The 26,320-nt window shown below is 48.8% G+C and overlaps 3 protein-coding genes across 5 annotated transcripts in view; 2 read left to right on the top strand and 1 right to left on the bottom strand.

Annotated features, from left to right (window-relative positions):
- LOC135392010 (MAM and LDL-receptor class A domain-containing protein 1-like) overlaps positions 1 to 16,932 on the top strand; it is a 103,447-nt gene extending 86,515 nt beyond the window's left edge. For all 3 annotated transcript variants that reach the window (XM_064622621.1, XM_064622620.1, XM_064622622.1), the window contains 11 exons: positions 1,506 to 1,746; positions 2,320 to 2,735; positions 3,306 to 7,365; positions 7,454 to 12,065; positions 12,423 to 12,637; positions 13,387 to 13,524; positions 14,234 to 14,389; positions 15,462 to 15,558; positions 16,113 to 16,167; positions 16,240 to 16,263; positions 16,808 to 16,932. In XM_064622621.1, the coding sequence (XP_064478691.1) occupies positions 1,506 to 1,746; positions 2,320 to 2,735; positions 3,306 to 7,365; positions 7,454 to 12,065; positions 12,423 to 12,637; positions 13,387 to 13,524; positions 14,234 to 14,389; positions 15,462 to 15,558; positions 16,113 to 16,167; positions 16,240 to 16,263; positions 16,808 to 16,885 (10,092 nt within the window). In that variant the 3' untranslated portion in view covers positions 16,886 to 16,932. The remainder of the gene's footprint in view (positions 1 to 1,505; positions 1,747 to 2,319; positions 2,736 to 3,305; positions 7,366 to 7,453; positions 12,066 to 12,422; positions 12,638 to 13,386; positions 13,525 to 14,233; positions 14,390 to 15,461; positions 15,559 to 16,112; positions 16,168 to 16,239; positions 16,264 to 16,807) is intronic.
- Positions 16,933 to 19,169: 2,237 nt separating this feature from the next.
- LOC135392013 (NTF2-related export protein 2-like) lies at positions 19,170 to 19,924 on the top strand. Its single transcript, XM_064622625.1, has one exon. The coding sequence runs from the start codon at positions 19,310 to 19,312 to the stop codon at positions 19,727 to 19,729; it is 420 nt and encodes a 139-aa protein (XP_064478695.1). The 5' UTR covers positions 19,170 to 19,309; the 3' UTR covers positions 19,730 to 19,924.
- Positions 19,925 to 21,111: 1,187 nt separating this feature from the next.
- On the bottom strand, positions 21,112 to 25,630 carry LOC135392012 (ribonuclease P protein subunit p40-like). The gene is made up of 7 exons (XM_064622624.1): positions 25,431 to 25,630; positions 25,212 to 25,353; positions 24,881 to 24,949; positions 24,298 to 24,393; positions 22,915 to 23,227; positions 21,965 to 22,102; positions 21,112 to 21,549 (listed from the first exon to the last, which is right to left on the bottom strand). The coding sequence occupies exons 1-7, from the start codon at positions 25,542 to 25,544 to the stop codon at positions 21,372 to 21,374; spliced, it is 1,050 nt and encodes a 349-aa protein (XP_064478694.1). The 5' UTR covers positions 25,545 to 25,630; the 3' UTR covers positions 21,112 to 21,371.
- Positions 25,631 to 26,320: the final 690 nt, after the last annotated feature.

Here is a 26,320-nt window from a genome sequence, read left to right as displayed (position 1 = left end):
ACAATAATGAATAGCAGTCCCTTTCCTTGCCCCCGCTAAGCCAACGTCGTTCTTTATCCGGACTTTCCGCTTTTAATGAGATACTTCATGACACATCTTTGCGCTCTTCAGTGTTAAACACTCCATCTTGATTAGTCCGTGACGATGTTCAATTCAAAGTCGAACTTCATTCCTCGAGTAGAATTACACTGCGACCAATCCCTTATCCCTCGCATAACTCGGCTCTGGAAGGACATCCCCGCTGAGTGTGTAACCCATGACTGACCCAATCGATTTGGAGCACTCTGTAGCTGACTTATTAGGCATTTCCGTAAGCTTATAGTCGCAAAGTTTTTTTGTGTGTGTGTGTGTGTTTTGTTGGTGTTGCATCCTCACTTTCAGAGTTTGTTATCGCATCTTTGTATCTCTAGCTACTGTGTATCTGGTTCTAACGTACATACCTTATATTACCTTGCACCTTTTGTTTTTTCTGCATCGTGTGAAATGCCCGTTTTATCATGTACCCTGTTCTTCTTAATTTTTTCTCTATCTTACCGTGTGCCCACCTCCGTTATGTAATGATTTCGGGCTCAACATATGAACGATAAACAATAATTAAATAAATAGATAGCGGGCTTTTTTTTAGGACAGGAATGCTAAGAACAAGAACCACAGATAAGATGCGTGATGGACGCGAGCAAAAAGAAGAGATTAATTTAGAAGAGATGATTTAATGCCAAAACGTGAGGGTACTAATCCGGTACAATGGAATGTGGCTATGTGGGATGCAATGGGTTACCTAAACTGCAAGCATTCCGCAACTGGTATCACAGTAATACAGCATCCAACTACTGCAGAACAAGAAAGGCAGGTGATGAACAAAGATGGTGGCCGGTGATGCAGAGAGAAACCTGGCAGCCGATCATAATTTGTATAAATCCAGGGGGAGGTGCTTGCACAAACAACCGATATGAGAGGAAAAACTACAGCATAACATCCTGATTATCACGACGACTACCCTACTGGGAGCGTTTACTATCGTGTATTCCGTCTCACTTTTTCTTTCCTTTTCATTGTAGGTCATTTTAACTTATGTAAAATAATGTTCTGTGCTTGTCATCCGTTGTCTTTTCTCTGTTTCGATATACATAAACGATATACGTAGTTGTATTTCCCCTTCTTGTAAGCGGGTTCCATCACTCGAGGAGCCTTGCCATGTTGCACAGTTTTTTGCTCTGTGGCTTTTCCATCTCACGCTCTCAACTTGAGTTAGTGATTGCTTGATAGCTTGATTGATTGGTAGTGTCAGGTGGGAAAAGCCGCAGAGCAAAAAAAAATCGATCGATCGATCGAGGTGATGTCTGTTGTTAGATTTTTTTCTCGTGGATACGTTGTTGTGTGCCACAGTGCGAGTATGAATGTAAGTGCAAAAAATGTGCGTCGGTCGGTCGGGTCGGGTCGAGTCGTGAATCCCTATTCACACATGAGTGACAGAGTTCATGTTTTGACCCGCGCTGAAATTTCAGGCTGTCATCATGGGGCTCATGAACCCTAGCAAGAGCAGCTCTCGTAGCCGTGCATTAGCACTGGACGACGTGCTGCTCACAGAGGGCGCTTGTCGCGACAGTGGACACTGCAGTTTTGAAGACGGTCTCTGCAATTGGCGGAATGCCATGGCACCAACCATAGACAGGGCATGGGTTCGCAGCCGCGGAGCAGCTCCAGAGGATGGACCCGTCGCCGACCACACCTTGGGCACCATTGACGGTGAGCAGTAAGATGTTAGCAGATTCCAAGAATCGTAGGAGCTCATTATGCAGGGTGTCCGCGCTTAGACAAGATTTTATGAAATAAGGAAATTCCCAACTTTCATTTTAGATTGCGGTCAGTGGTCAAGCGGGTCAATTCATGGTAGCATCAGCAACCTTCCGAGGTGTTGTCCTTGCTACCTTTGACGTACTTGACTTATCAACATTTTAATTATGAACGACAGAGGTTCAGCCAACAGCACTACCTCTTCGTTTTGCTGTTTTTCTTCTCTTTCTCCTCCTCTCCCTCTCGTCCTATGTATCTCTATTTATTTGTCTATCTATCCATGTACCTACCTACAAGGTAGAAAGCGCGCTTTGTTAATTAGGACAATGCCCCAGAAGCTTGCTAGTGTGCCCATAAGGTGCTCACTTGGTCTATAGAATATATCTAAATGTATTATGGTTATTAAAGAAAAAGGGCGTTTGCGTATTTTATAAAATTGTTTTCGTAGTTCGCAGACACACTGCAGAGGATCGAGCTGCCGGAGCGCGCAGTACATATATTTGACGACAACATATTTCTTTCCAGGAGTGTACATCTACATGGAAGGTGGTCACACAGCGGGCAGTCATATCGCGGTACTGGAATCTGAGCCGAAGAACGCCACACTGCCCAGCTGCCTGACGTTCTGGTACCACATCACGGCACAATCGCCATCAGCCTTACAGGTCCTCTCTGTCCCTGCTGACCTTCCGCAAGACAAAGGTTTGGATTCCGCTCCCGTGGTTGCCTTCTCTTCCACTACAGTTGGCTGGCAGAAGAGCACCGTAAACATACCAGCATCAAATGGTGTGCCGCCCTGGATAAGAATTCGGTTTGTCGGAAGGAATGCAGACAGCAAAGGTAGAGTCATCGCACTGGATGACGTCGTCCTCGAAAGCGGCGTGTGTCGCGGAAGTGAAAAGTTGCAAGGATGCAAGGATGGACAGCTTCCTGTATCTAAGGTATGGCACCAAGAACTGTGGTAACTTTTGTACGGCGCGACTGGCCAGCCGAGACATCGCACTGGAAATAGTGCTAGCGTAATTGCACGGCTACGCTGGAACACAGAATGCTCGAGGGAAGGCACAACGCTACTCACGCGTCGATATTGTTGATGTTGACAATAAAAACTATTAGGGAGAGGTCGAATTCGACATACGACATATTCGGCTACTCCCATAAACAGACCTCCCCCCCCCCCCAAAAAAAAAAGAGAGAAACAAGAAAAACACGAAGCCTTCGCTATAAATATAACGGCCAAATGCCAAATCATCAGTTAACGTAGCACACAATGAATCACGCGGTCTTAATAGAGTGACTCCGACGCACTGCACTGAATAAATGTCACAAGCGCTGACAAGGCAGCATCCCTCTTGTCAGGGATTCCCCTCTTTTGCGAGGTCAAAGTAGCGGTTGTCCAGTCGGTTGAGCGTCGAATGCTTCCAATACGAAATGCTTTGGTGCTCAAATAAGCTTGAATAGTATCTTCATGACAGTAAGACATGCCACTACAACGGTCATGCTTCCTTCAGGTCTGCGACTTCGTCGAGGACTGCCCTGATGGCGAAGACGAGCTCCACTGCGGCCAATGTAACTTCGACCAGGACACCTGCGTCTGGTCCACTGTCGCAGGCACCGTACCATGGACGTGGAGCACGGCTCGGGACGCAAGTCAGGACAGCTCTCTACCACAATTCGACCAGAGCAACGGAACGGAGTATGGGGGATACGTATGGGTGGCATCGTCGGGCCTCGAGAACAAACTGGCCATGCTTACAACTCCCACCGGAGACCACGCCTTGAAGCGCTGCTGGAGGGAATGCTCGCTGTCATTCTATTTCTACATGTCAAATGAGTTCAGCCCAATGCTCCAAGTAAAGAAGACGATGATGGGACTCGAAAGCACCGTGTGGCGGTATGCGGAAAGGAAAGGAAACGACTCCTGGCAACTGGGGGTCGCAATGCTGGGTCCATCCAGCAATGAGTTCTCGGTGCAGTTGCTCGCGTCTACATACAACCCGAGCAGTTACGCAGGATTTGTAGCAGTAGACAGCATCGAGTTCGAGAACTGCGGTCCTCCACGAGCTTCGGATGAGGATCCTTGTAACGGTGACCAGCAGCATCTCTGCCTCGCCACTAAAGTCTGCATCGACCGACATCGAGTGTGTGACCACGCCGACGACTGCGGCGACGGAGAAGACGAATCTTCGTGTGACGGCTTCCACTTCTGCAACTTTGAACTAGGAAGCCAGTGCGACTGGACTTTCCCCAAGCTGAGAGATACGAATGATCTTTCTTGGGTCGTGACATCGCCCTTGCAAAGGACACGGGAATCTTTCGTTTTCACTGGTCCTACCGTGGACCATACCACGGGGACGAGCATCAGCGGTCGTGTGTTGCTCCTGGAACCGCGTTCTGAAGCGCACTTGCGCAGCTCGGCCAACTACGTCAGTCCCACTTACCTACCAAAGACTGCGAAACATGGCATCTGTCAGCTCCGATTTTTCTACTACATGTACGGAAAAGACGTTGGCTCTCTAACGGTGTACGCTGAGTTCGACACCGACGCTAACGTCAGGAGCTGGAAGGCTCAAACGAAATTCGAAGGCGACAGAGGACAGTTTTGGTCACGCGCATCCGTTGACGTACAGTGGACAGATCCGTTCCGTTTTATCCTGATTGGGACCACGAAGGATGGTTACGAGGGAGTCATAGCCGTAGACGACATCTCTCTCACTCCAGAGTGTGCACTCTTTAACGGCAGCCTACCCGATCCAGCCCCGACGCCCGAAGCATGCAAGCCCTCGCAGTTCACCTGCAGAGACCGCAGTTGCATTCCAGCTTCATTTCAGTGCGACTACACCTTGGATTGCAAAGACGGTTCGGACGAAGACGGATGTGGACCTTGCGACTTTGAACGAGACGCCTGCGGGTGGCGAGACATTTCCAGAGGAGTCGTGCGCTGGGAGCGAGCAGGGGCGAGCAGCAGGTCATGGTTGAAGAAGGACCGCACAACGGGAAGCGGTGACGGTCACGTCATGCTGCTGAGTAACAACCACATGCCAAACCAGATTTCGTCGCGACTGCGGAGTCCCCGGCTACCTCCGATTTCGTCAATGTGTCAGGTCCAGATGTGGGTGTTTTACAGGAAGACATCGACTGCATCGGAACGATTGCTTTTGCGTCACATGGTGCCAGGAGAGATGCCTAATGATATAGCTACCATACAAGAAGGAACGCGATGGAATGTCGTCACAGCAATCGTGCCGGAGTACTCTGGTAACGATTCAAGCATTGAATTATATTTGAGACATGCCCGAAACAACCGGCGTAGGCTGATGCGGAAACTCGCTGTGGATGACATCACTTTTTCAGAAAACTGCACATCATCTTCTGTGTCTGTCCCATGTGACTTCGACGACACTTCTTTCAATGAAGGTTTCTGTCGCTGGAAAAATGATCCAGCAGGTGGCCTCACATGGAAAATTGAAAATGGTGCTAAGAATAGCGTCAGAAATAAGCCCGAAGAGGATCACACAACGGGAGACGGAAACTACGCCATCCTCTCGGCAGGGGCCGCCACTGACCAGTATGCACGTCTTCGAGGCCCAGTACTGGAGCCGACTTCACCAAATGGCGGCTGTTTCACATTCTGGTACTATCCGTTCGAAGGACTAACTGCACTGGCTGTGTCGACTGGACCGGATGCCGTCTCAACTAGAAACGTGTCTCAAACGTTTCAGTGGGTTAGGGGAGAACATACCATGAACAGCACCCTACCACATAAAATCATTATTGAGGCTATACCCATAACAACGTCGGTCATCGCCCTAGATGACTTCTCTTTCTCACGTGGCGTTTGCAGGACCCCCGGTTCTTGTGACTTCGAAACGGATATGTGTGACTGGACGCCAACTACTCACGGACTGGCTCAAGGCTGGAAGAGAACGAGCAGTTCTGGTAACCGTGGAGGAGGCCCAGCTGGTGACCATACACTTGGCGATCCTCAGGGCCACTATGCCTTTACGAGACCAATGCGTCAAGGCGACCGTGCACTACTAATGAGCCCGCCCTTTGAAGGCGTTGGAGATCGCTGCCTCGAGTTTTGGTACAGCATGACCGGAGACGCAGGCACGTTGTCCGTCTACCAAAACGCAACTGGTTATGCGCTTATTAGCACTCTGCGGCCTGTTTGGAAGCGAGTGGGCGATCGTCATGGTGCGTGGGAGAAGGGCCGAGCTCTGCTACCTGAAATCAGGTACTACACACTAGTCATCGAGGCACTGACCACAGCTGCAGTCGCAAGCGATTACAGTGGTTACCTGGCTCTTGATGACACGGAGCTGAAGTTAGGGCCCTGTACCAATTCGATTACCTGCGACTTTGAAAGTGGCACCTGCGGGTGGATAACTAGCCCGACGGGCGGTTGGACATCTGGCTTTTACTGGCGACACTGGGAGGCACTGCACAGCAGAACATTAGGAGGACCACCAGATGATGTGACGACTCTTTCGGTTTACGGAAAGTACATGTACGTCCCGTTGTCCTTTGTCAGCGCAGGTGTAAACGCAACATTCCGCTCGGAGGAACTCGACATCACCTCCAACAAAGGATTGTGTTTCACATTCTGGTATTCCATGAAGGACACTAAAAACAGTGTGCTTCGCGCTGAAGCAGTGTACAACGGCTATGCACGCGTGCCTCTCGGAGAAATTACCACACCTGACAACGGCTGGCGTAAATTCCAATATTCCTTCTTGCCCTCGTCTACGGCCACAGATATGTATTTTCAGCTCATCGCCGAAACGCGAGAGAGTTTCGCCATGAATATAGCAACTGGTATAGCGGTAGACGACGTTGATCTCAAACTTCATCTCTGTGGTGACTCCGGTCCACAACCTACGCCGCCACCGGTTCACCAACCCCATCCTATGGACTGTGACTTCGAAAATGGCACCTGCATCTGGGTGAACAACACCCATTCTCCTCGAAGTTCCTTCTGGAAACGGGTCACCGCTGAACGGTACCTCAGATTGCCGAACCTCATGCCCAAAACCGATCACACCACAATGTCGGTGTACGGATCCTACGTTACAATCTCCGAGTCGTCTGCATCGATTACTAGTGCTACACTTGTCACTTCAGATTCTGTTACTACGAGCGACTCTGGTCTTTGCGTCATGTTTTGGTACTACATGCACGGTACAAGTGTCTCGCCGTTGTCCTTCTACAGCATAGGCGTCGACAAAAATACCACGTTCTTTGAAAGTGACAGGTCAGCAGGACCGCAGTGGAACTATGGACAGGCATTTGTTCCAGGTATGCAGAACCAGTACTTCGCGTTCAGAAGCCGCAGAGTCGCCGAGGGTGTGGTTGCGCTGGATGATATTTCGGCGCAAGTGGGAAAATGTCCGCCTCCGACGTACTGCGGCTTCGAGAGCGATGAGTGCGGTTGGGTACCGTCACTGGAAGGTCGTTATCGATGGCAACGGCAAAGTGCTAAGGACGCTGGGCTGTCAAGGGACCACACAGAAGGAACATGGAGCGGACATGCCTTCTTTGTAAATTTCAACCCGGTCAATAATCAGCAAGGTAGGTTTGCCGCGTTCTTTGCAATGAGTTCTCTGAAACATTACATCATGCTTCAGTAGTCTCCAGAAACATTACTTTCATTTCGCAGGAAGAAACGCTGTGGCTCTGAGTCCGCTCTTCAGAAAAGACGAAGCTTCCTGTATCCGGTTCTGGTACTATATCACCGGAAACCATAACATCGCCACGGGCACTGCCAGCAAACTATTTACGTCAGTCAATGCCGTGCTACGCGCACAGGAATGGGGTTCTCCAAGATGGCGTGCAGCGCAGGTACAGGCTACTCAGACAGCGGAAGGTTATCAGTTCTTCTTAAAGGGCATCGTGAGGTCACAGCAGGGTACGATCGCAGTAGACGACATTGAAATCCTTTCCCAATGTCCTACTCTTGGCTCCTGCAACTTTGAAGACGATTTCTGCATGTGGGAAAACGAACACGTCACCCGACCTCCTCTAGCATGGACCAGGAACAACGGACGAAATCATCCTCTTGCTCCTAATGTGGACCACACGTACGGTGCCATCTATGGTACGTACGCCGTCGTAGCGGTAACGCCTTCTCGAAGAGCCAGGCTCGGATCTAAACTGATATCGCCGGACTTGCCAGATTGTTCCAGAGGATGTTTAAGTTTCTGGTTGTATCGCAACGGAACTCAGACCCACGACCTTGACGTCTTCTTGAGGAGAGGACACGGCGATGAAGTCCAAGAGTACCAGGTACAGAATGACGGGGAAGGACGATGGGTCAAAGGACAAGTTATCCTCGCTTCAAACTCTTCGTGCCGAGTAGGATTCGCGCCATCTTTCTCCAATCTCCACTCCATGTTCTACGCGCTCGATGACTTCGAACTCACTCACGATCCTTGCCAGCCTCTCGAAGACTTTCACCACCCGTCTTTCACTTGCGACAACGGAACGACGCATCTGACTCATGACAAGATCTGCAATTTCGTTCATGACTGCAAGGACCGTACCGACGAAGCACAGTGCGGTCTTACTTGTGATTTTGAACAGGGCGACACGTGCAACTGGACGAAAGAATCCCGTTCCATTGAGTGGCTTCTGACAAAGGCGCAGTCTAGTGATCTTGGGCCGAAGGTCGACAAGACTACCGCATCAGGCACGGGGCACTACATGCAACTGATTATGTCAGGGGAAGACGAAGCCTTTAGGAATGGCAGGATGGTCAGCCCGTACTTGCGAAATGCAGCGCCGGTTTGCAAGGTTAATTTCTGGTTCAGCTCAACCTTATCGGGGGAGTCTTCCGTTGTGAAGGTACGCATGCGCTCTGCCGTGACTGCCGTCAGTAGTGAGACCACTGCCCTCGTCGTACAAGGAAGTACGAGGAAGTACCCTGTGTGGCAGAAAGCAGAAGCTGTCTTAGGCCGAGTTCCCAACCGGTTCGCCGTTGTACTGCTCGGTTCTGTAGAGAAAGGAAATACGACGTTCGCTGTGGACGATCTCTCGTACGAAAACTGTGAGGTTCCGCAACCCATTCCCGCCGTGTGCAGCGATAGCAGGATGTACCGGTGTTCCAACGGCCACTGCATTTCTCGGGATCAGCTTTGCGACTTCAACGACGACTGTGGGGACATGAGTGACGAAGGCACCAACCCCCGGGCCAACTGCGAAGAAAACTTCCCCGGTCGTTGCGATTTTGAAGACGGCACCTGTGGTTGGTCTGTTGGGCGCTTCTGGCAGCTACGAAAATCCCGCGGCATCTCATATCCAGCCGTGCATCCTGACAATGACGACCGCGACCACACCACTAATACGCGCTACGGAAATTATCTCAGCTTCCGGTTCCGGTTCCTGCCCCGCAACACAAATGGAGGCGTAGCGAGTCCAATCCTTGTTGCTTCGTCACATGGATGTGCCTTACGCTTTTACTACACTTACCGCACAGTTTTTAGGGATCTCGACTACGACAGCTACAACAGAGGCAGTGGAAGCCTGCAGGTTACCCTGCGCGTCGATAAGCTTGGCTCGCCGCGTCTCCTGTGGAAGACATCGAAGGTATTCGGCCAGTACTTTGAGCGGAAGACCATACATTTGGGGGACGTCAAAGGCCCCTTCCAGGTCTCTATAGAAGCGACGTCTGGAACAGATAACAATGGTGCGTGGTTAGTGGATGACGTTTCCTTTTCGGAGGAATGTCACAGGAGTAACGCAAGTTCTCTTCCGAATCTCCTACCCATACCAACGCCACCGCAGACAGAGTGTGACATAAAGAAATTTGTATGCGGTAATGGTCAGTGTATCGATGCCAACTTAAAATGCGATTTCAAGGAGGACTGTGCTGATGGGACGGACGAGGCTCACTGCGCGACGTGCTCTTTTGACCAACACATGTGCGGGTGGGTAGATATCAGTGATGGCGTCTTCAGCTGGTCTAGGGTGAATCAGGGCCGTGGAGGTATGAAACCGCTGGCGGACAAGTCTGGACAAGGCTACTTCATGAGTGTTGAAAGAGAAGGTGAGGGCGTCGTCGGAGAAACGGCAAGAATAACGACAGTACCGCTTAAGGCGACGGCTGAGACTTGTCGAGTAGAGTTCTACTATTACAGGACCAAATCGGTGGACGGAAACAGCCTGCAGTTGAAAGTGGTTGAACAGTCCACCTTGCTGCTTGAGAGTCTGAGTGACAGTACAGAAGACCAGTGGTCACACGCTGTGGCTAATATTGGGAAGAGGAATGCGTCCTGGCGTCTCGAATTCGACGCGAAGAGTCCCCACGGAGCATCAAGGATTGGCGTCGATGAAGTGAGTCTGATCGAGTGTGCTACAGCGTCGCCGGACCCGCAGAAGAAGTGCGACGCAGCCGGAATGGTATCATGCCCAGGGTCGCCGCATGAGTGCATCTACCAATCACAGCTCTGCGACTTCGCGAAAGACTGCAGTGACGGATCGGACGAAATGAGCTGCGATGCGTTCCCTGGGCGATGCGACTTTGAGGGCGACTTCTGCGGGTGGAGCTTGTACGGTACGCAGAACCGTCGCGCCACGTGGGAAATCAGCCAAGCATCTGCAGGTCTTGCCACAGACCACACTTACGGCAACGAATCTGGCCATTACCTGTACCTCAAACGAGAAGACACGAGCGAGAGGGCTGCGGCTATACTGCAGAGCATTCTGTTCGACGCAACAACGAGCCAAAAATGTCACCTGCGCCTGTGGTACAACATGGCGTATGGAGACGACGACGTACTGCGAGTCCTTGTGAAACCAACGACAGACACTAAATTTTCGTATATCTTAACAACCGCACAGGGCAGTCTTACACGAAGCTGGCAAAAGCTTGACGTTCCACTTTCGAGTTCAGTGCCGTTCCGTGCGATGATAAACGCAAGACAAGGCGTGGGAACGCAAAGCATCCTGGCCATCGATGACGTTTCTTTCGCTCCGGAATGTAAACCGTTTAACGCGAAGCCCCCTGTGGAGCCCGTCCAGCCAGAAAGACGGTGCAACAACGAAACTGAGTTTACGTGCGAGGATAACAGCTGCATTGCAAACGACTTAGTGTGTGATTTTAAAAAGGACTGTCCAGAAGGACGCGACGAAAAGACGTGTCCTTCAGCTTGCGATTTTGAGGGGGCCGACGAGTGCGGTTGGCGCGGCCCTAAAGAACTGCCATCGCGTGTGGTATGGAAGGCATTGACGGCGTTAGCGGCCAAAGAAGACTTTCCGGGTGCACCTCCTGCTGACACGACAACAAAGTCTGAGATAGGTGACTATCTCTTGGTATGGATTGGCCAGGACTCAGACGTCGTCAAGGGTGCTATAAGGTTGACTTCGCCAACTTTTCACCAAGCAACGCCGGACTGTAAAATTAGTTTTAACTATTGGCTCTACTATCCCCTGATTAGAGTCAATGTCCTTCTTTCTTCGCAAGGAAGTCCCGACATCGTACTGTTCAAACGTGAGTCCGAAGACGGCAAGATTAGATCCTGGAAAAACGCAACGATAGGCATAGGCAGAAGGAAAGTACCGTTCCGCATCGTTCTAGAAATATCTACACCGGCTCGTGGAGGGGGATCACTGTTCGCCATGGACGACTTCCGGTTCTTAGACTGCGCATACCCAAAGCAGCTTGCGCAGAGAAGCTCTTGCGACCCTAAGGAGGTATCATGCGGCCATCGTTGCGTGTCCAGAGACAAAAAATGTGACCTGTACGAGGACTGCCGCGACGGAAGCGACGAGGAGAACTGTCACAACATCAGGGTAACTTTCGACGACGGACATTTCGGCGTTCTTGGACAGCATAAAGACAGCGACCACTGGTCATTCGAGCACGGGCGTTCCCCTGTCCGGAGACAGGATAACACAGGTCCTTTGTTCGATCACACAACTTTTACGGATGTCGGAACATACGTCGAGTACGGAGGCATGTTGCATCACTACCACAAGCCTAACTACTTCTACTCGCCGGTATTCGCCCCGGGAAGGTGCAGGGTGACGTTCCACATCTACATGCATGGACACGAAGTAAACCTGGCGAGAGTTCGCAAACGTTATCTTGAAGACGGCGATACTGGAGGCGAGGTCCTGTGGGAGCAGAAGGCAGAGATCGGTGACTTCTGGACGAGAAGGACGTTGGTGCTGGAAGACAAGAAGGAGTTTCAGGTTGTCTTCGAGGTCCGTTCCGGGAACGGACCGAGCGACGTGATTGCCTTCGACGATGTCAGCTTCGGCGAAGAATGCAGGTATCTTCGCGCTTTTCTGGTATTTGCGTGTGCCGGACTTTAAAATGGTATGGGGCGTTTCAGGAAATTCGGCTACGGTGAGAGCGAGTTCGTTTGAAAGGAAAAGCAGATAACATGTTTCGGTTATACTAATTCCGCGTTGCACTACCGTGCTCCCTTTTACGGACACTGCCGGGATCACTAAGACCGAATCTTTGCTGCTTTTGAAACCAAAAAGGCAAAATTGAAGTGCACGTACAGCTGGAGATTCCTGACCCGGGCCATCAATTTTCTTCTATTGTCTTTCTTTTCTTTTTTCTTCGCAAAAAAAAACGCATAATCACACACGTCATAACCACAACCCGTTATGCTTCGCAGCGTCGCGGTGTCTCCCACCACCGGACCTCTGCCGCCCATGAAGCCGTCTCCACCTGGCTTGCCAACTGTACCCACGGAACAGACCATAGCTACGCCGTCCGGAGTTCCGCGTGCCTGTCAAGAGGACCATTTTGATTGCGGTGGCAAATGTATCCCGGCCCTTCTAGTCTGCGACGGCGTCCGTGATTGCCCCGACGGAAGAGACGAAAAGTGTGGTACGTATGACTTTGCAGCCAGCTTCTGCGCGGGTGTCCATAACAGAGAGGTAGCGCTGTCGTGTCGTCTCCAACGATAGTCAATTGCAGAAATCATTAATAGAGCGACGCATGATCAGAACGAGGCTGTATTTTCCTTAGGTTCGTACACAGATGCTCCAGTGAGACACTGACAGCACGCGTACAGGCCGGGACAAAAGTTTACGGAACACGCGAGCGTCGTACTTTTTCTTCGGTGCGACACCCTAGCGGCCGCCGGAAACGGATGAGTTCACTGTTTCGGAGGGGTGGAAGGGTGCGCTGTTAGCGGCACACAGCGGTAGCTTCCACTTCCCTGGCACACCCAAACGACACCGGAACTACCACTGTGTGTCGCTAACAGCGCACCCTTCCATCCCTCCGAAACAGTGAACTCACCCGCTTCCGACGGCCGCTAGGTTGTCGCTCGGAAGCAAATATACGCTGCTCGCGTGTTCCGTAGACATTTGTCCCGACCTGTACTAACCCTCCTGTCTCCCTAATCCCCTCCTAATATCCTCTATCAGTCCACGTCTGTAGACAACTCACGGCCCCAGTTATTTCGTGGTGTTAACACTGAACGCAAAGGTATGTGGTAACAAGCTTTTTCCGATCAGTCAAAGACGTCTCTGATATTGTTACCGTCCCTATCAACACGCCGTGTTCTTCACAAATGTGCTTATATCGGACCATGTCTGATTCTGAGCTGAACATCCTTTCTCCTTTACCAGATGACAGGAAACAACAGTGCCCACCCGAATACTTTTACTGCGCCCTGCCCCCAACCGACGATCACTGCTTGCCTCGCACTTTTATATGCGACGAACACCCAGACTGTGCTGACGGCTCCGACGAGTCGCTTTGCGGAGGTCAGTATCTCTGCTACACCCCGAAGTTTGTCATCTTGTACAGCCTACACTGCTTTTTGTAATTAGTAGACATCAGCTGCTAACTACTACATTACTCAAGATTGATGCCGCCTGCCCCCTGACCATCAATCAGAGAGGTTGCGGGCCCGATTCCCGCCACTAGCATTTCGACAAGTATCGTTCCCCATCGTTTGTCCAGTGTGCTCCCTTTTTCGTCGCATTCTCGATTGAATTTGAACAAAGAAGCGATATTTTTTACGCCTCAGGTCTACACTCCGGTAAGAAAGTATGCCCTTATTTCGACGGTAATATAGTGCATAATATATAGTTCTGTGATTTATAATTGATTGATAATTATCACAGCACGTGTATTAACCTATGGCGCTTAATCATCATCATTGTTTATTTCTGTGGGGAATGGCGAGTGAGAATGTCTCACGCGTTCTACGTCTCTCATACGGACAGTCTTAATGACCGTTGAAACCAGTGACCATTGAATTTGCTTGTGGCGCCACCTGTCCCGTAAGGCGACAACCACTCAAGGTGTCATGTGGGCACAGCACGTTCCAATGCTGCTTGAGACGTTCACATTTTACACGCCAGGTTGTGCTACGCGCATGTTCAATGCGGTTGGCCATTGTTTCAATGGTCATTGAGACTGTAGAAAAGTGTCGTCCATTTTGTCGAAATACATGAAATGTTTTTGCAGTTTGTCCGGAGTACTTCTGCCAGAATTCTGGGCTGTGCGTGCTCTTGGAGCCCCATGGATTTCCCGGCTGTAGTTGCAGACTTAGCTACGGAGGATCCAGATGCAACGAGACACTTTCCGTGGGTCCACCTGCTGCGCAAATGTCAACGTCATCCGGTAAGACCTTTTTCTAAAGGATCGTCAACGGAATGTTACACGCAATTAAGGGGAAGTAGCCGAAGCTCTTTGGCTGCACGCAGCGTATGTGTGTGACCTTCTGACACCACCCGCTCAAACGCTGCCGGCCTGCGCCCAGCTGAAGAGGCCCACAAAGGCCGAAACAGGTGTCCAGTGCTAGTATGGCGACGTTTGAGCACTGTCAAACACACACACATATATGTACGGTGCGGCATTTTAAAGGCTGAAGAGGGCGGTTGACCAGAATGACATAAGTAGGAGAGATCAGAAGACGACAAAGAGATTGCAGGAAAACACAAAGGGGAGTTCGTTGACACTTAGGGAGGAAGATAGACAGGGGGTATTCATTTCCATTTCACGTGCCCTCAAACTAAATATAATATCTCAAACGTAAATAAATAACCTTTTTTTTTCACTTCCAGAATATTCGTAGTCCGTACCTCATTTTTTCATTATAGCTATATATATTTATTTATTTGCCTCGTGATACGAACATACCATCTTCATGGACTGTGACGCACAATATGTGGGAAGCGAGAATTTCCCGAGAAATTCAGTATAACAAGAGGGCGCGCAGCGGCGGCGGCAATCTCTTCCCATCTCCTCCTAGCGTATAGTGACGACAGATCACAGACCACCATTATTGGCTGCCGAGAACCGTCTGCTACGGCGAGGAAGCATGGCGATCGGTCGGCTGCTCAGCGTCAGACGCGGGACGGGCAGTTCCAAATACGACCGCAGAATAGGAAGTGCCCGCCTCCCCATTGGGCGGAAGACGTGACGTCTTCCGCCACCAGTCACGTTAGCGCGTTTAGGTGATCGATCCAGTAAGGCGCCCCCAGTGACTCTCCTTTCCTGTGTCCTTCCTCTGCGTTCATCCCGTTCTGGAGGTCACTTGTGTACAGCTTACCGATGCACATGTATAACTACAATTATGCCGTGTTCAATCACTTGGCATCTGCATCCACGGTGACCGAGAGTGCCCACGGCATGTGAACACGGCTTATTTGCTATTATTTGGCACAAATCTCGTACGACCTTTCTTCTGCAGGTTTCCAAGCCTGGCATATCGTTCTCCCCCTGCTTGTGCTGTTGGCGATCGCTGTGGCTGTTGGGCTCGTCGTCTACAGGCGCAAAACGCGACCCACGTAGGTACCTTAGCGATACGTTAGTAGTTCGACGTCCAAGGTGGACTCCAGAGCCGTTTAGGGGGAGAGTTTGGCCATTCTTTGATCTTCTGCCGCCCGAAGATGGGGGCCCGCCGTGACGTCAGAGCCGTCATCGCTCCGCCCACTTCGCCGGAGTGAAAGGAGAGCCGCGTGGGGGGATTTCGAGGGTTTACCTCCGCTCCAAAATGGCGGAATGAAAGGCAAGGGAAGGTTTCAAGGTCTGATCCAAAATGGTGGCATTGGCCCTGGCGCCGCCTGCCGTGTGACGTCAAATGACGCGCTTGGAGACAGGCTCCTCCCAATTGCCAGACTCTCCTAATAAACGGCTCTGGTGGACTCCGAACTATACAACTATGTACCCCTTGCGGTGTTCTACGAGTACTATTGTGGTAACGTAGTGCCACATAGTAAACCAAATAGTCCATGGCAATGACAATTCCGAAAGATGCGACACGTTTGTACGTACACGTGTGTATTGTATGTAAAAGATCGAAAGTTGCAATCTTCCAACACGTACCGCTTTCCTATTGCAGATATTCCGATGGACTTTCCATAGCGAACCCTGTATTCGATGTTCAGATGGAGGATGTGAGTGTTCAGCCAGTGTTCGTTTGTAAATAATCTGATGATGGAATCTACATTTTGTGTTCTCGTTCACAGGTATCTCTCACCCCTGCAGAGGAGGTAAGTTTTATCCCAGAGAAAGTAGTGCCAAGGAAGTACTGTTTGCCAGTATAGCACGTCAAACAAAATGTTCATGCCCTTACAGCTCCGAATGTGTAGATTCCGCTCACCCGTACGGGTATCTGTGTTTTTAATGCGTTAGCATTAGAAGCCCCATTTTGAAGAAAAGCCGGCGTCGCAGCGGGGTGACCAAAGTGTCCGTGTACAGCGCGGCACGTGACGGAGAATAGCGAATCAGGCTGCGCTCCGCATGCTGATTCGTTCTTCTCCGTCACGTGGAGCCGTCGTCAGTTGCGCCTCGTCTCTGGACATGTGCAGACGTGTCTCATGCGTTCTACGAGAGCTTCGCGAGCGGCTGAATGTGTGTATCATGTCGTGTACGTGGCGTATGTCATGTGTGTCATGTCTGTATGAGGTGTGGTGTGGTGGCGTGTGTAGTGAGGCCTACGTATGCATTCTGTATGAAAAGCAATTAGAAGTAAGTCGAATGTCTAATACTAACGGACATTAATCGCCCTCAAATTTTTACCTTTCTTTTTCGCAGGATCTTGAGCCTTCTGGTATAGGTATGACAAATCCCGTGTATGGCTACCCCACGAACTTGAGCGCCTCCCAGTGCTGAAGAAAGGACTTGGGAATTTGTGTTTGTTAATAAAATGTATTTTATTACCCGCTCTCTTTTATTGAATGGCAACCTTTGAATTCGTGTTACCTCTTAACTGTGAAGCTGTGCATCAGCGCGGCTGTGCAAATGTTAACATCAGCTGATGTTAGCATCAAGACAGTGTCCCAAATCAGAACAGACCTGGTGAGACTTTTTTGAATAGGGCTGTGCGATGGTTTCTAACCCAGCTGATTCAATCTGATTATATTAACTGCCAAATAAAATTTCAGCGTCAATCTTGTGTATTGGTGTCCACGCACTGCAATCGAAAGCTTGTGGTATCGCGTAAAGTCGCGATTGAGGGGGAGACTTTGGGAAGCAGTGATATATAGTTTGTTTATTGATTTATTTGGGTGTCCCGCAAAAGGGGACCAAACCCACATAGTGTATAAACCCTGTTCTGAAGACGTAAGCAAAATCGCTGGCTTGTACGACGAGGCTGTATTCCTTGGTATTTCTACCGGATGCGACATTCTGTCTGAACAGCATATCGCCTTCCATTACCTCGAGTAAGATGTTCGTGACACATACACAGCACACAGCGACATTTGCGTGTCACACCACGCGAATACATATACATCACGACAGTATGTCTCTGCGCATCGGAGAAAGCATGTGACAAACCGTCTGTCCACTCAGAAAGCAGCAATAGGGGGGTACTCGCAGACGGGCCACCACACTGTGGTGAAAAAGATGATGCAACGTGGGCATCACATGCAGTTGTTGTGGTACCTTATTTGAGAGCGATCCAATGAGACCGCTCTACTATGTGCACGAGGGGAAAGGGAGAAGCAAGGGGACTGCGAACGCCACCTGGATACGAAAGGCCTGCTTATTGCCTCCTCTCCCTTCTTCGGTACGTGGACATATAACGTCAGAGCGAATATATCACAGCGAGAACGGCAAGGATTTGTGTGATTTTTACGACGATAAATCTTTCCTCTCCCCCCAAAAAAATATATGTAATGTATCAGTGTATCACGCCACCATGCGCCAAGCTTAATTATGTTGGGGTGTAAATAATGGGTGCAAAAAATGCAGCCAAAATTTAAGGAACCTTCTAAATGCCCCGAAACGGGAGATAGAGTCCGAGTGGCATTTACTTCCCAAGCAGCACAATGTACTGAAAGTCGAGTGCAATAGGGGTGGACGGGTAACTGGAAGGCCTTGAACAGGCTCGTGACACTAAAGAACATTGATAAGATACATACCGCTCACCCCTATTGCACTCGACTTTCAGTACATTGTGCTGCTTGGGTTCCTTCGTAAGCAGTGAGACGCAGCCTCTACAACACATTTCAAAATGCAGAACTCGCACGTCTGTCGTAGTCATATCTGAAGATAGACCAAAAGCCAGGGGACGTAATCATATCTGCGGCGCGTGACGTATCAGCACACCCACATTTTTTTCTTTTCCCCCCGTGTCTGCGGTGGATTGCTTCAATTTCGCCCATCGCGAGTGCTCCGGTACGTTTCCAGGTCGGTTTGACCCGGTTGCAGCTTCCGTTTAGCCATTCTGGCTCACCATACCATAACCACATATGTCATAAGCAAATAGGGTGATGAATGGGTTCTAAAATAATCGTCTTGGGAAAACAGCTGATCTCATTGTTCTTTACGCGGAACTACGTGTTCCTCCGCACTAAGAATGGGGGGGGGGGGGAAGTCTGGATGGATGCGACTTAGTTGGTACATAATTTGCACGGCAATGTAACGCAGCAGAAGAACGCAGACTACAGAAAGAATAATGAAAAATTATCCTGACAAATCATCATGCAAAATAAAGCCCAATAAACGGCGGCGTCTCCTACACCCCTACACCTTGTGAAACAGTCGACATAACTCACCTCATTTTTTGCGCCCGAAGGATTTGTGTCCACCTTTCTCCTTGGCACGCAGTAGGCCTTCTTCGCAGAACAGATCACAGCGATTTTTCGCATTTTGTCCCCATCTTGCAAAATTAGAGCGCCAACGTAACGCTAGCTGCACTCGTTTTCTGTGAACGTGAAGTCTTATCAATATAGGAAACAAGCACACTATTTTCACAAAGAGATACTCTATTTGCGATGTCATGGTCAGTCTCAAAAGTGACCTCCCAAAGGGCACGAAACCCTTACCTCCATTACAAAACCAAAAGTTGGCAAGCGTCCGTACATCATGCTCGTGAACACGTGGAAACAGCACCGGCGGCGGCGCGTGGCAAAAACCACGGCGGCGGCGCTTTACGCCTCTCGCCAGCACCATCGTCATAGTCCCCACATGACTTGTGGCGCGCCCAGTCGAAGCGGCCATCGTGCGAATTGCAACCGCTACAACTGCAGACACATGTACCGATAAATCCGATAATACTGGATAATCTCTGTGGATAATACGACTCAAGACATGGCAGCGGACGTAGTGAGCCAAAAAGAAAGGGCCGAACAAGCTACAAAAGCTGGTGAAGACTTCGCCAAACTGTTCTACGAGACTCTGGAAAAGCGCAGACACCTTTTGGCGAATCTGTTCCTGGAGAACGCGACTGTTTTGTGGAACGGAAACGTTTTCAATAACAAGGCGGACATCGGCAAGTTCTACGAATCCCTGCCTGCGTGCGAGGCCCAATTGATATGTGTGGACTCTCAGCCCATCTGGAATGAATTCGTCCAGGGTCAAACAACCATCCACGTTGCTGCAGTGGGCCAGGTGAAGTACACTGGAAAATCCTGGACTCCGTTCACAGAATCGTTCGTCTTAACCGCACAAGGAACGGTGTGGAAGCTTGTGGTGGATACGTTTCGTTTTCAAGAACCTGTCTCCGGCTAAGCAGCACATATTGAGTCTGCATTTTTGTGTATTCACAATCACAACGACTGTCTTTTCTGTTCTGGTGTTGGGCGCTAGCTCGACTGTGACCATTGCCTCATCGAAGAACATCTGTTATTCGGTTCCTCTCTGTAAATCCAATGATGTTTGCCCGCATCGGGCGTTTCGATCAATGAATATGCTATTTAAAATGTGGATTGGGTACTCATTGATTCGATGTCGCGGATTTGGATTATTTTTGCTTTTTCTCTTGCGTTTTCTTGTCCTTGGTATGTAGACTCTCAACGGAGGATAGCTCCAATTTTGAGGGGGTTATATGAACTCCACAGAACCAGTTTGAAAGTATCACAGGTATCCTGGTATCACAGGCTGATAGCTGCGGGCACCAGACAAAACTCTAGTCATTTGCTTTCATGCGTTGCCACAGAGCGCCTACGTAAGTGGCAGAGGAGGTCATCAGTCACGTGCTCGCGTGTTCCCATACATAAAGCTAAGGATAGTACCCCCTCTGTTGGGCAGTGCTGGAGACTGAATGCCATCTAGTGGTGAGGCACCCCATGTCAGGCATTGCAGTCCCGACAGATTGGGTTTAACACGCAAAAATGTAATAATCATTGGGGTTCACGCCGCGAGACAACAGAGATTGCAAAATGTTGCGGATCGATTGCAATCATTCTGAAATATATCAAATACTCCGGGAAAAGGTGATGATAGAACACATGACTAATTATGCGAAACCTCGTGTATTTGCGTAAGGCTTGAGGCTAAGGCAATTGGTCATGTCAAGGATCTAGTAGCTTGTGACATCACAGTCGCTCGAAAAAAAAAATATATATATTTTGGAAGTTTTACAACATGTTTTTACAATTTACATCGTATAATTGCAGGCATATTTTCTGGATTTTTGGTGCATATAAATCTGCGGTCTGATGACGACCATTCACTCCTTCACAAAGGTTATTCTGAACTTTTGTTCTTCAAAGTTGCTACAATTTCCCTTGTGCAGACGTGCTTGCAAATGGCAACAAAGCACAGCAAATGCCAATGACACCTTTTTTTTTTTTTTCTCTTTGGTGCTCCCACATAAGGGAAGATCCATCCTCATGTCTGCCCCATGTTACACAAGTTTTACATCAGTAAAGTTTCTGCTAAGATTAGACACATTTATTTACAGAATGCAACGAAAATTCCCTCCATAATTTATTTATTTATTTTTCACTTTTGGCCGCAGCAACTTGTGACACGAGTTTACGTGAACTTTTGTACACCAACCTCCGGAGCAGGACAAAGAGGTCCTTCATCTGCGCGCATTCTAAGAACCCTTCGACACCTTCAGCGAGCTTACGAGTACACGAGACACAAAAAGAAGATCACGCCAGACAGACGTACCTTGGAACTATTTTGTTGAACAGCAGCCCTTTCCTCTTTCCAACATTCGATACAACCGTAAACGACAAAATTCGTTTTGAGCACTTCGAAGCTTTCCTCCATGACACAACGGCGTTCCAGAGGCTAAACAGAAAGGGCTTCCACGAGGCCGTTTTTTGCGACCTGTCCGTCAACGTTCTTCTCGGGGCTTTCCTGTCGATACCTTGTCTCAATAGAGAGGATGGAGACAGACGTAGTACGCGACCGACGTGCTCTACACTGCCGAAGAGCGGAACACGATGTATTTATTGTCCGCTAGAGCAACGTAGGTACACTCTCGGCTCCTGGATGTCATCTTGGAGTGATGTTTTTTCAAAGGTGACGTTGGATCTTCCTCGTAACTGTGCACTATCATTCCGCAGAACCGGACCCCCTCGGACTTGAGGTGATTCCTTGAAGAGAATGTTGAGGTGGTCGAGAGAAATGAGGGTCAGGTATTTTTGACTTTGTTTAAAACACAAGAGACAGAAGTTTTACAGTGCACGTTATGATCCAAATTTTTATTGCAACTGCATTAGAAGTGAGGTGATAACTTGCACTTTTGTGATTCAGATTATTTTTGATAGAAGAAGATTACTGTACTAATGCATAAATTCGGCCTTCCAAGTTCCATGAGTCAATTTGGAGCAATGTTTTTTGCTCCGTGGTGGATAAAGCATGTTTCGCTGATACTGACTTAATTGAAATTGATTAGAAAATTGTTTGGAACGTGTATGTCTTTTTTTTTGACCACCTAGACTACAATGTTTTCTGTGGCTGTACCCTGTCATCCACGCCACTTTGACGAGAATACAGATTATACTTCACCTTAGCTCCTGAAAGACTTGCAGCACTTGGTCAGATGTGAAAAAGCCTTGCCACTGGCCAACAAATACTTGACCCACTTTTTCAGAAGGTTCCGGACACCTGTACGTGCTGAGAAACTCGTCTTTCACCTTAGCTGACCTACCAGACCAAAGAAACCGAGTGACTGCACAGAACAAAAGCCACTTTTGACGTGTGCAGGCCTTACGCCATGTACATGGGGTACTTCCTTTTCGGGTTTTACGATTTTTCAATTTCGGGTGCTATTTACACGCCAGTATTCGAGGAGAAATCGGGAACTATGATCTCTGTTTGATATGTCACCGGAGACCTTTTTTCGGGTGAAACGAAAGGCATATGAAACAAGCCACTGCTGTGACACTAGGACGAGAAACAGTAGTCTTTACATTTCCGCTCGGAACTGGGGCAGTTAATGGTCGCGGTTTTCAAACACTTGTCCGAGCTCCACAACAGCTCGTCTTTTGACTCCTGCACGAGGGGATCGTATAAAAGGATGAAAAATAGGTTGTCACAAATAGCTCTCTCTGCTGATATTGTCATTCACTTTTCGGACAGTTTACCGAGAACGACAAGTTGAAGGACCGCTAGGATTTCGGGTAGCTAATCGGGTTTTACCCGAATTCCTGAAAACTAGTTCGGAGAGGAACTACAGCCAAACTCCTTTATAGCGAACACCTTTTTAACGAAAATACCACTACAGCAAATTTTTTTTGCGGTCCCGCTGGAGCCTATAGGTCCAATAATAGACATAATTTTTAACGAAAATACCTTTACTGCGAATTTTTTTTGCTGTCCCCTGAGTTTCGTTGTAAAGGAGTTTGACTGTGTCGTGAAAAGTCGGGTTCAACACGAAAACGAAGAACCCTACGCATACATGCCGTGATTTGATTAACTGAAAAAAAATATATATAAAAATCTAAAATTTGACTCACGCGCCAGGCACACCGCAGACAATGGCGCCGAGCCATTCGTTCAGTTCGACCAACTCGTCCGCGCCAGAAATTTTCGGAACGAGGGCAGAGAACAGTTGGGTGAAGGTGTACGCGGGGGTACACGAGTCCACACGGTACCCTTTCCTGGAGAAGTAGGCCCCCACGGAGAGGGGCGAGACCTCGTCGTACGGCGGCTTCCAGAGAACGGCGACGTCAAATACCAGCTTCGAGGAACGACACAGAGCCTGCTGTACGGCGTCGTAGTTTTTCTTACCGGGACGAAAGCATTCCCGGAGCAGGTCGACGGTTGATGCTGCGGTTTGAACACACATGCTGTAGTACGGGGCAATGTAACTCCCACGGGTCGATTCCGCCTACAAATCAGAAGACACCTGCGATGGGCTTAGATGGGTATGCGACGCCTACAGTGAGTCATCACGTAGTTTTTCAAACTGTTGGTCATACACTGCACCATCATGTGACCAGAGCTACCTGGACGCTACAAGATGGTTTGCTAACTAACGAAGAACAGCAAATTCCTGTAAACGAACACTGAGCGGTACGACTCTCCTTCCGGATTTAGTTGCAAATTCACAAAAACTGGATAACTTACGTAAGTATTGATAAGTTCACGCAAAAAGCGTAAAAAAAACGATTGTAGAAGTAAGTCAAAATATATTAAAGGCGACGCATTGCGACTGTTGCTGCAGAAACCGAAAGAGCTTTTCCGCCATGTTCTCGTATGTTCCACTCTCGATGCACAAGAGTAGATTCTCTACCGCAAGATATTTGGTTGCAGAGAATAGTGCCGGTAGTGTCGTCTGCCATGTGTGCAGCGCACCTGCATTGCTGATATTCCGGCAATGTGCAAATTCTCAACATAATGCACAGCGCGACCGCCTCCTTATGCACAGTTTTTGTTTTTGTTTTTTTCTGCAAAAATATGGTGTCGTCTGCTATGTGTGTAGTGCTGCACTCCAGATATTCCGGCGCTGTGTGAACGCTCAACATAATATGCAGCGGAACCCCCTCCCAATGAGCTGTTCTTTTCTTTTCCTTCCGCTAGAACATTGTGTCGTCTGTTAAGTGCGCAATGCGCCACTCCTAATATTCCGACGCTGTGCAAATGCTCAACAAAATATGCGGCAGAACCTCCTCCCCGTGAGCACTTTTTCTTTTTTTCACCACTTTAATATTCCTTGGGGATGTAGTTAAAGGAACACAGTTGACGGGAACACAATTTCTTCAATAGGTTCATGTACCTCCACATTTTATCGGCAGCTAGTGCACATTATGGACTGTGCTTTTTCCACAACTCGTACAGGATGAAACAAACAACGTACCTGCTCCATTCTACTGTGAAAGAACAGCGGAAGGACTTACAGTATATCCTGTGTGTCTTGCTACTCTCTGAAGAAAGGGATCCAGCTATGCCTAGTGACTGGAAGGTTTCTTCCTGCGTTGACAAATGCAGCTGCCCTGCAAATGCAAAGCGATAGCGGTTTTAAGTCAAACTACGAAAAACTGAAGCGTGTTTTCAACGTATGACTATGCGCGCAATTATGTAAAATAAAAACGGAAAATGTAAGGTAAACACAAAAAATATAAAGAAACACAACGTTATGTATCTCTGCATGTATTGCAAGGTTACCTAGATGCCCCAATTGTAAACCGCTACGAATATTTCTGTGTCAATAAAAAAAACTATTTCCCTCGCACTAAAGAGAGCGATCTGTAGCACAAGACTGCTCCACATCGTTGCGTTTTTCCAGGTACACAGGCTGTCATCGTGCCCACAATAAATTGCACTCACAAAAACTGTCTGCTACCTCAACAATCAAATGACCATGACTAAAAGGAAAAGTCAGCCGATGAGGTCCGACTAGATCTCTGTGTTCGCTAATCGCCGAAGTTAATCTTGGCAATACTTGAGGCACGTAATTCAAAATAGCCAATTTCTGCTTACCGTCGGGCGTTATGGCAACACATTCGCCGTACGCAACGCTGGAACCGACAGACAACAAGACAATGCTTCCTGGAATAGAGTAGAAAGAAGACATGTCAGCGTACACCATAGAATCGGGTACTGTATCTGGTACCACAGTGTTGAAATGGGGCAGGTATACACAGTGAAACACAAGCCGCAGTTTGTTGCTTGTCTGTCGTCTGGTCCTTGGCTGCTTGTGCTTCACAGTGTGTACCGCATCTGGTACCGGGGAGGGCACCAGACAAATTCGTCTGCGTGTCTTTCTCAACATTTTTTCCCACGTCGTGTTCTCGTGTGCAACGGTGCTTACCTTTCTTGACAAATGCTTCGATGAAGTGATAGTCGATCAATTCTTTCGCCGGTAAACTTCTGACAATTTGGTATTCATGAGCAGACAAAACTTTCCGCATTCCATCTGGAAGACTGTAGGCTCCAGGAACGATTAGTTGCACCTGTAAGATTTTTTCTTTTTTAAATCAGAAATACGCTGCCGCTCTCTGTCGTAAAATGAGTATAAAGCTGACCTTACCGCATGAATAAAACAATTTGCTCGTATCGTCTCTTCCCAATGTTGTCTCTTTGAATGTTCAAAATCTCCAGCGTACACGTCTATATGACGTTTTAACGCTGGGAAGAACGGCATTTTCGAAGTACACGCTCCCAAATATTCACATTATTCACACGTGCGCAAAGTTTTGGACAGTGTTGGACAGTATATTTGGCTTTGGATTCGGCTTCCTACTTTGAGTGCGCTCGTTAATTGGATTCAAGCAACTCGGGGTACGCGGCGCTGGCGCGGCTCACGTGACCTCATGTGCATGGTCATGAATCTCGTTCTAAAATTCGAGCGGATCTGCTCTGGGCCGCTGGAGACGGAACACAACCTACGTAGATAGAGAAAGCCTGCACATTGCCTCCTCTCCCTCCTTCGCTACGTGGACATATATAGTCAGAATTCGTCCACTACTGCGATTCACCGTTTTGTGCTTTATTTCCAAGCTTTCCCATTTAGTACTAGGGGACGTTGAATCACAACTCGCAGACGACAGTGGTTCTTCTCCGTGGCCACGGCCGCTGAAAGCACCTTCGTGATTGGCTGCGACTGTTGAAAACACGATACTGATTGACTGACTCTTAATTGTTACGTCAATAAGCTGACGAGCGCGCAGACTTTCTGTATCTAGGGGCGTTGACTAGACACTCTCGTGGCTTCACCAAGTGCAGTTCCCCCGCGTGTTGTAGGTGGTGCCAGCATTAGACTGTACAGCACAGTTGCACAGGAATGGAATATGGACTGGATTGGAATGTTAGAAAACTGGGTACTCTTCTTCGCTACTGATTATGAGCCGTAGAGGAAGGCAATCCGAGCACAACAATATGGCACGTACTTCTCTTTCTTAAATGGAGGATAAAAAGCGC

Source organism: Ornithodoros turicata, chromosome 4 (genome assembly GCF_037126465.1).
Source record: "Ornithodoros turicata isolate Travis chromosome 4, ASM3712646v1, whole genome shotgun sequence".
Classification (NCBI taxonomy): domain Eukaryota; kingdom Metazoa; phylum Arthropoda; class Arachnida; order Ixodida; family Argasidae; genus Ornithodoros; species Ornithodoros turicata.
The sequence above is the reverse complement of the archived record's forward strand: the minus strand, read 5'-3'. Positions and strand labels throughout refer to the sequence as shown.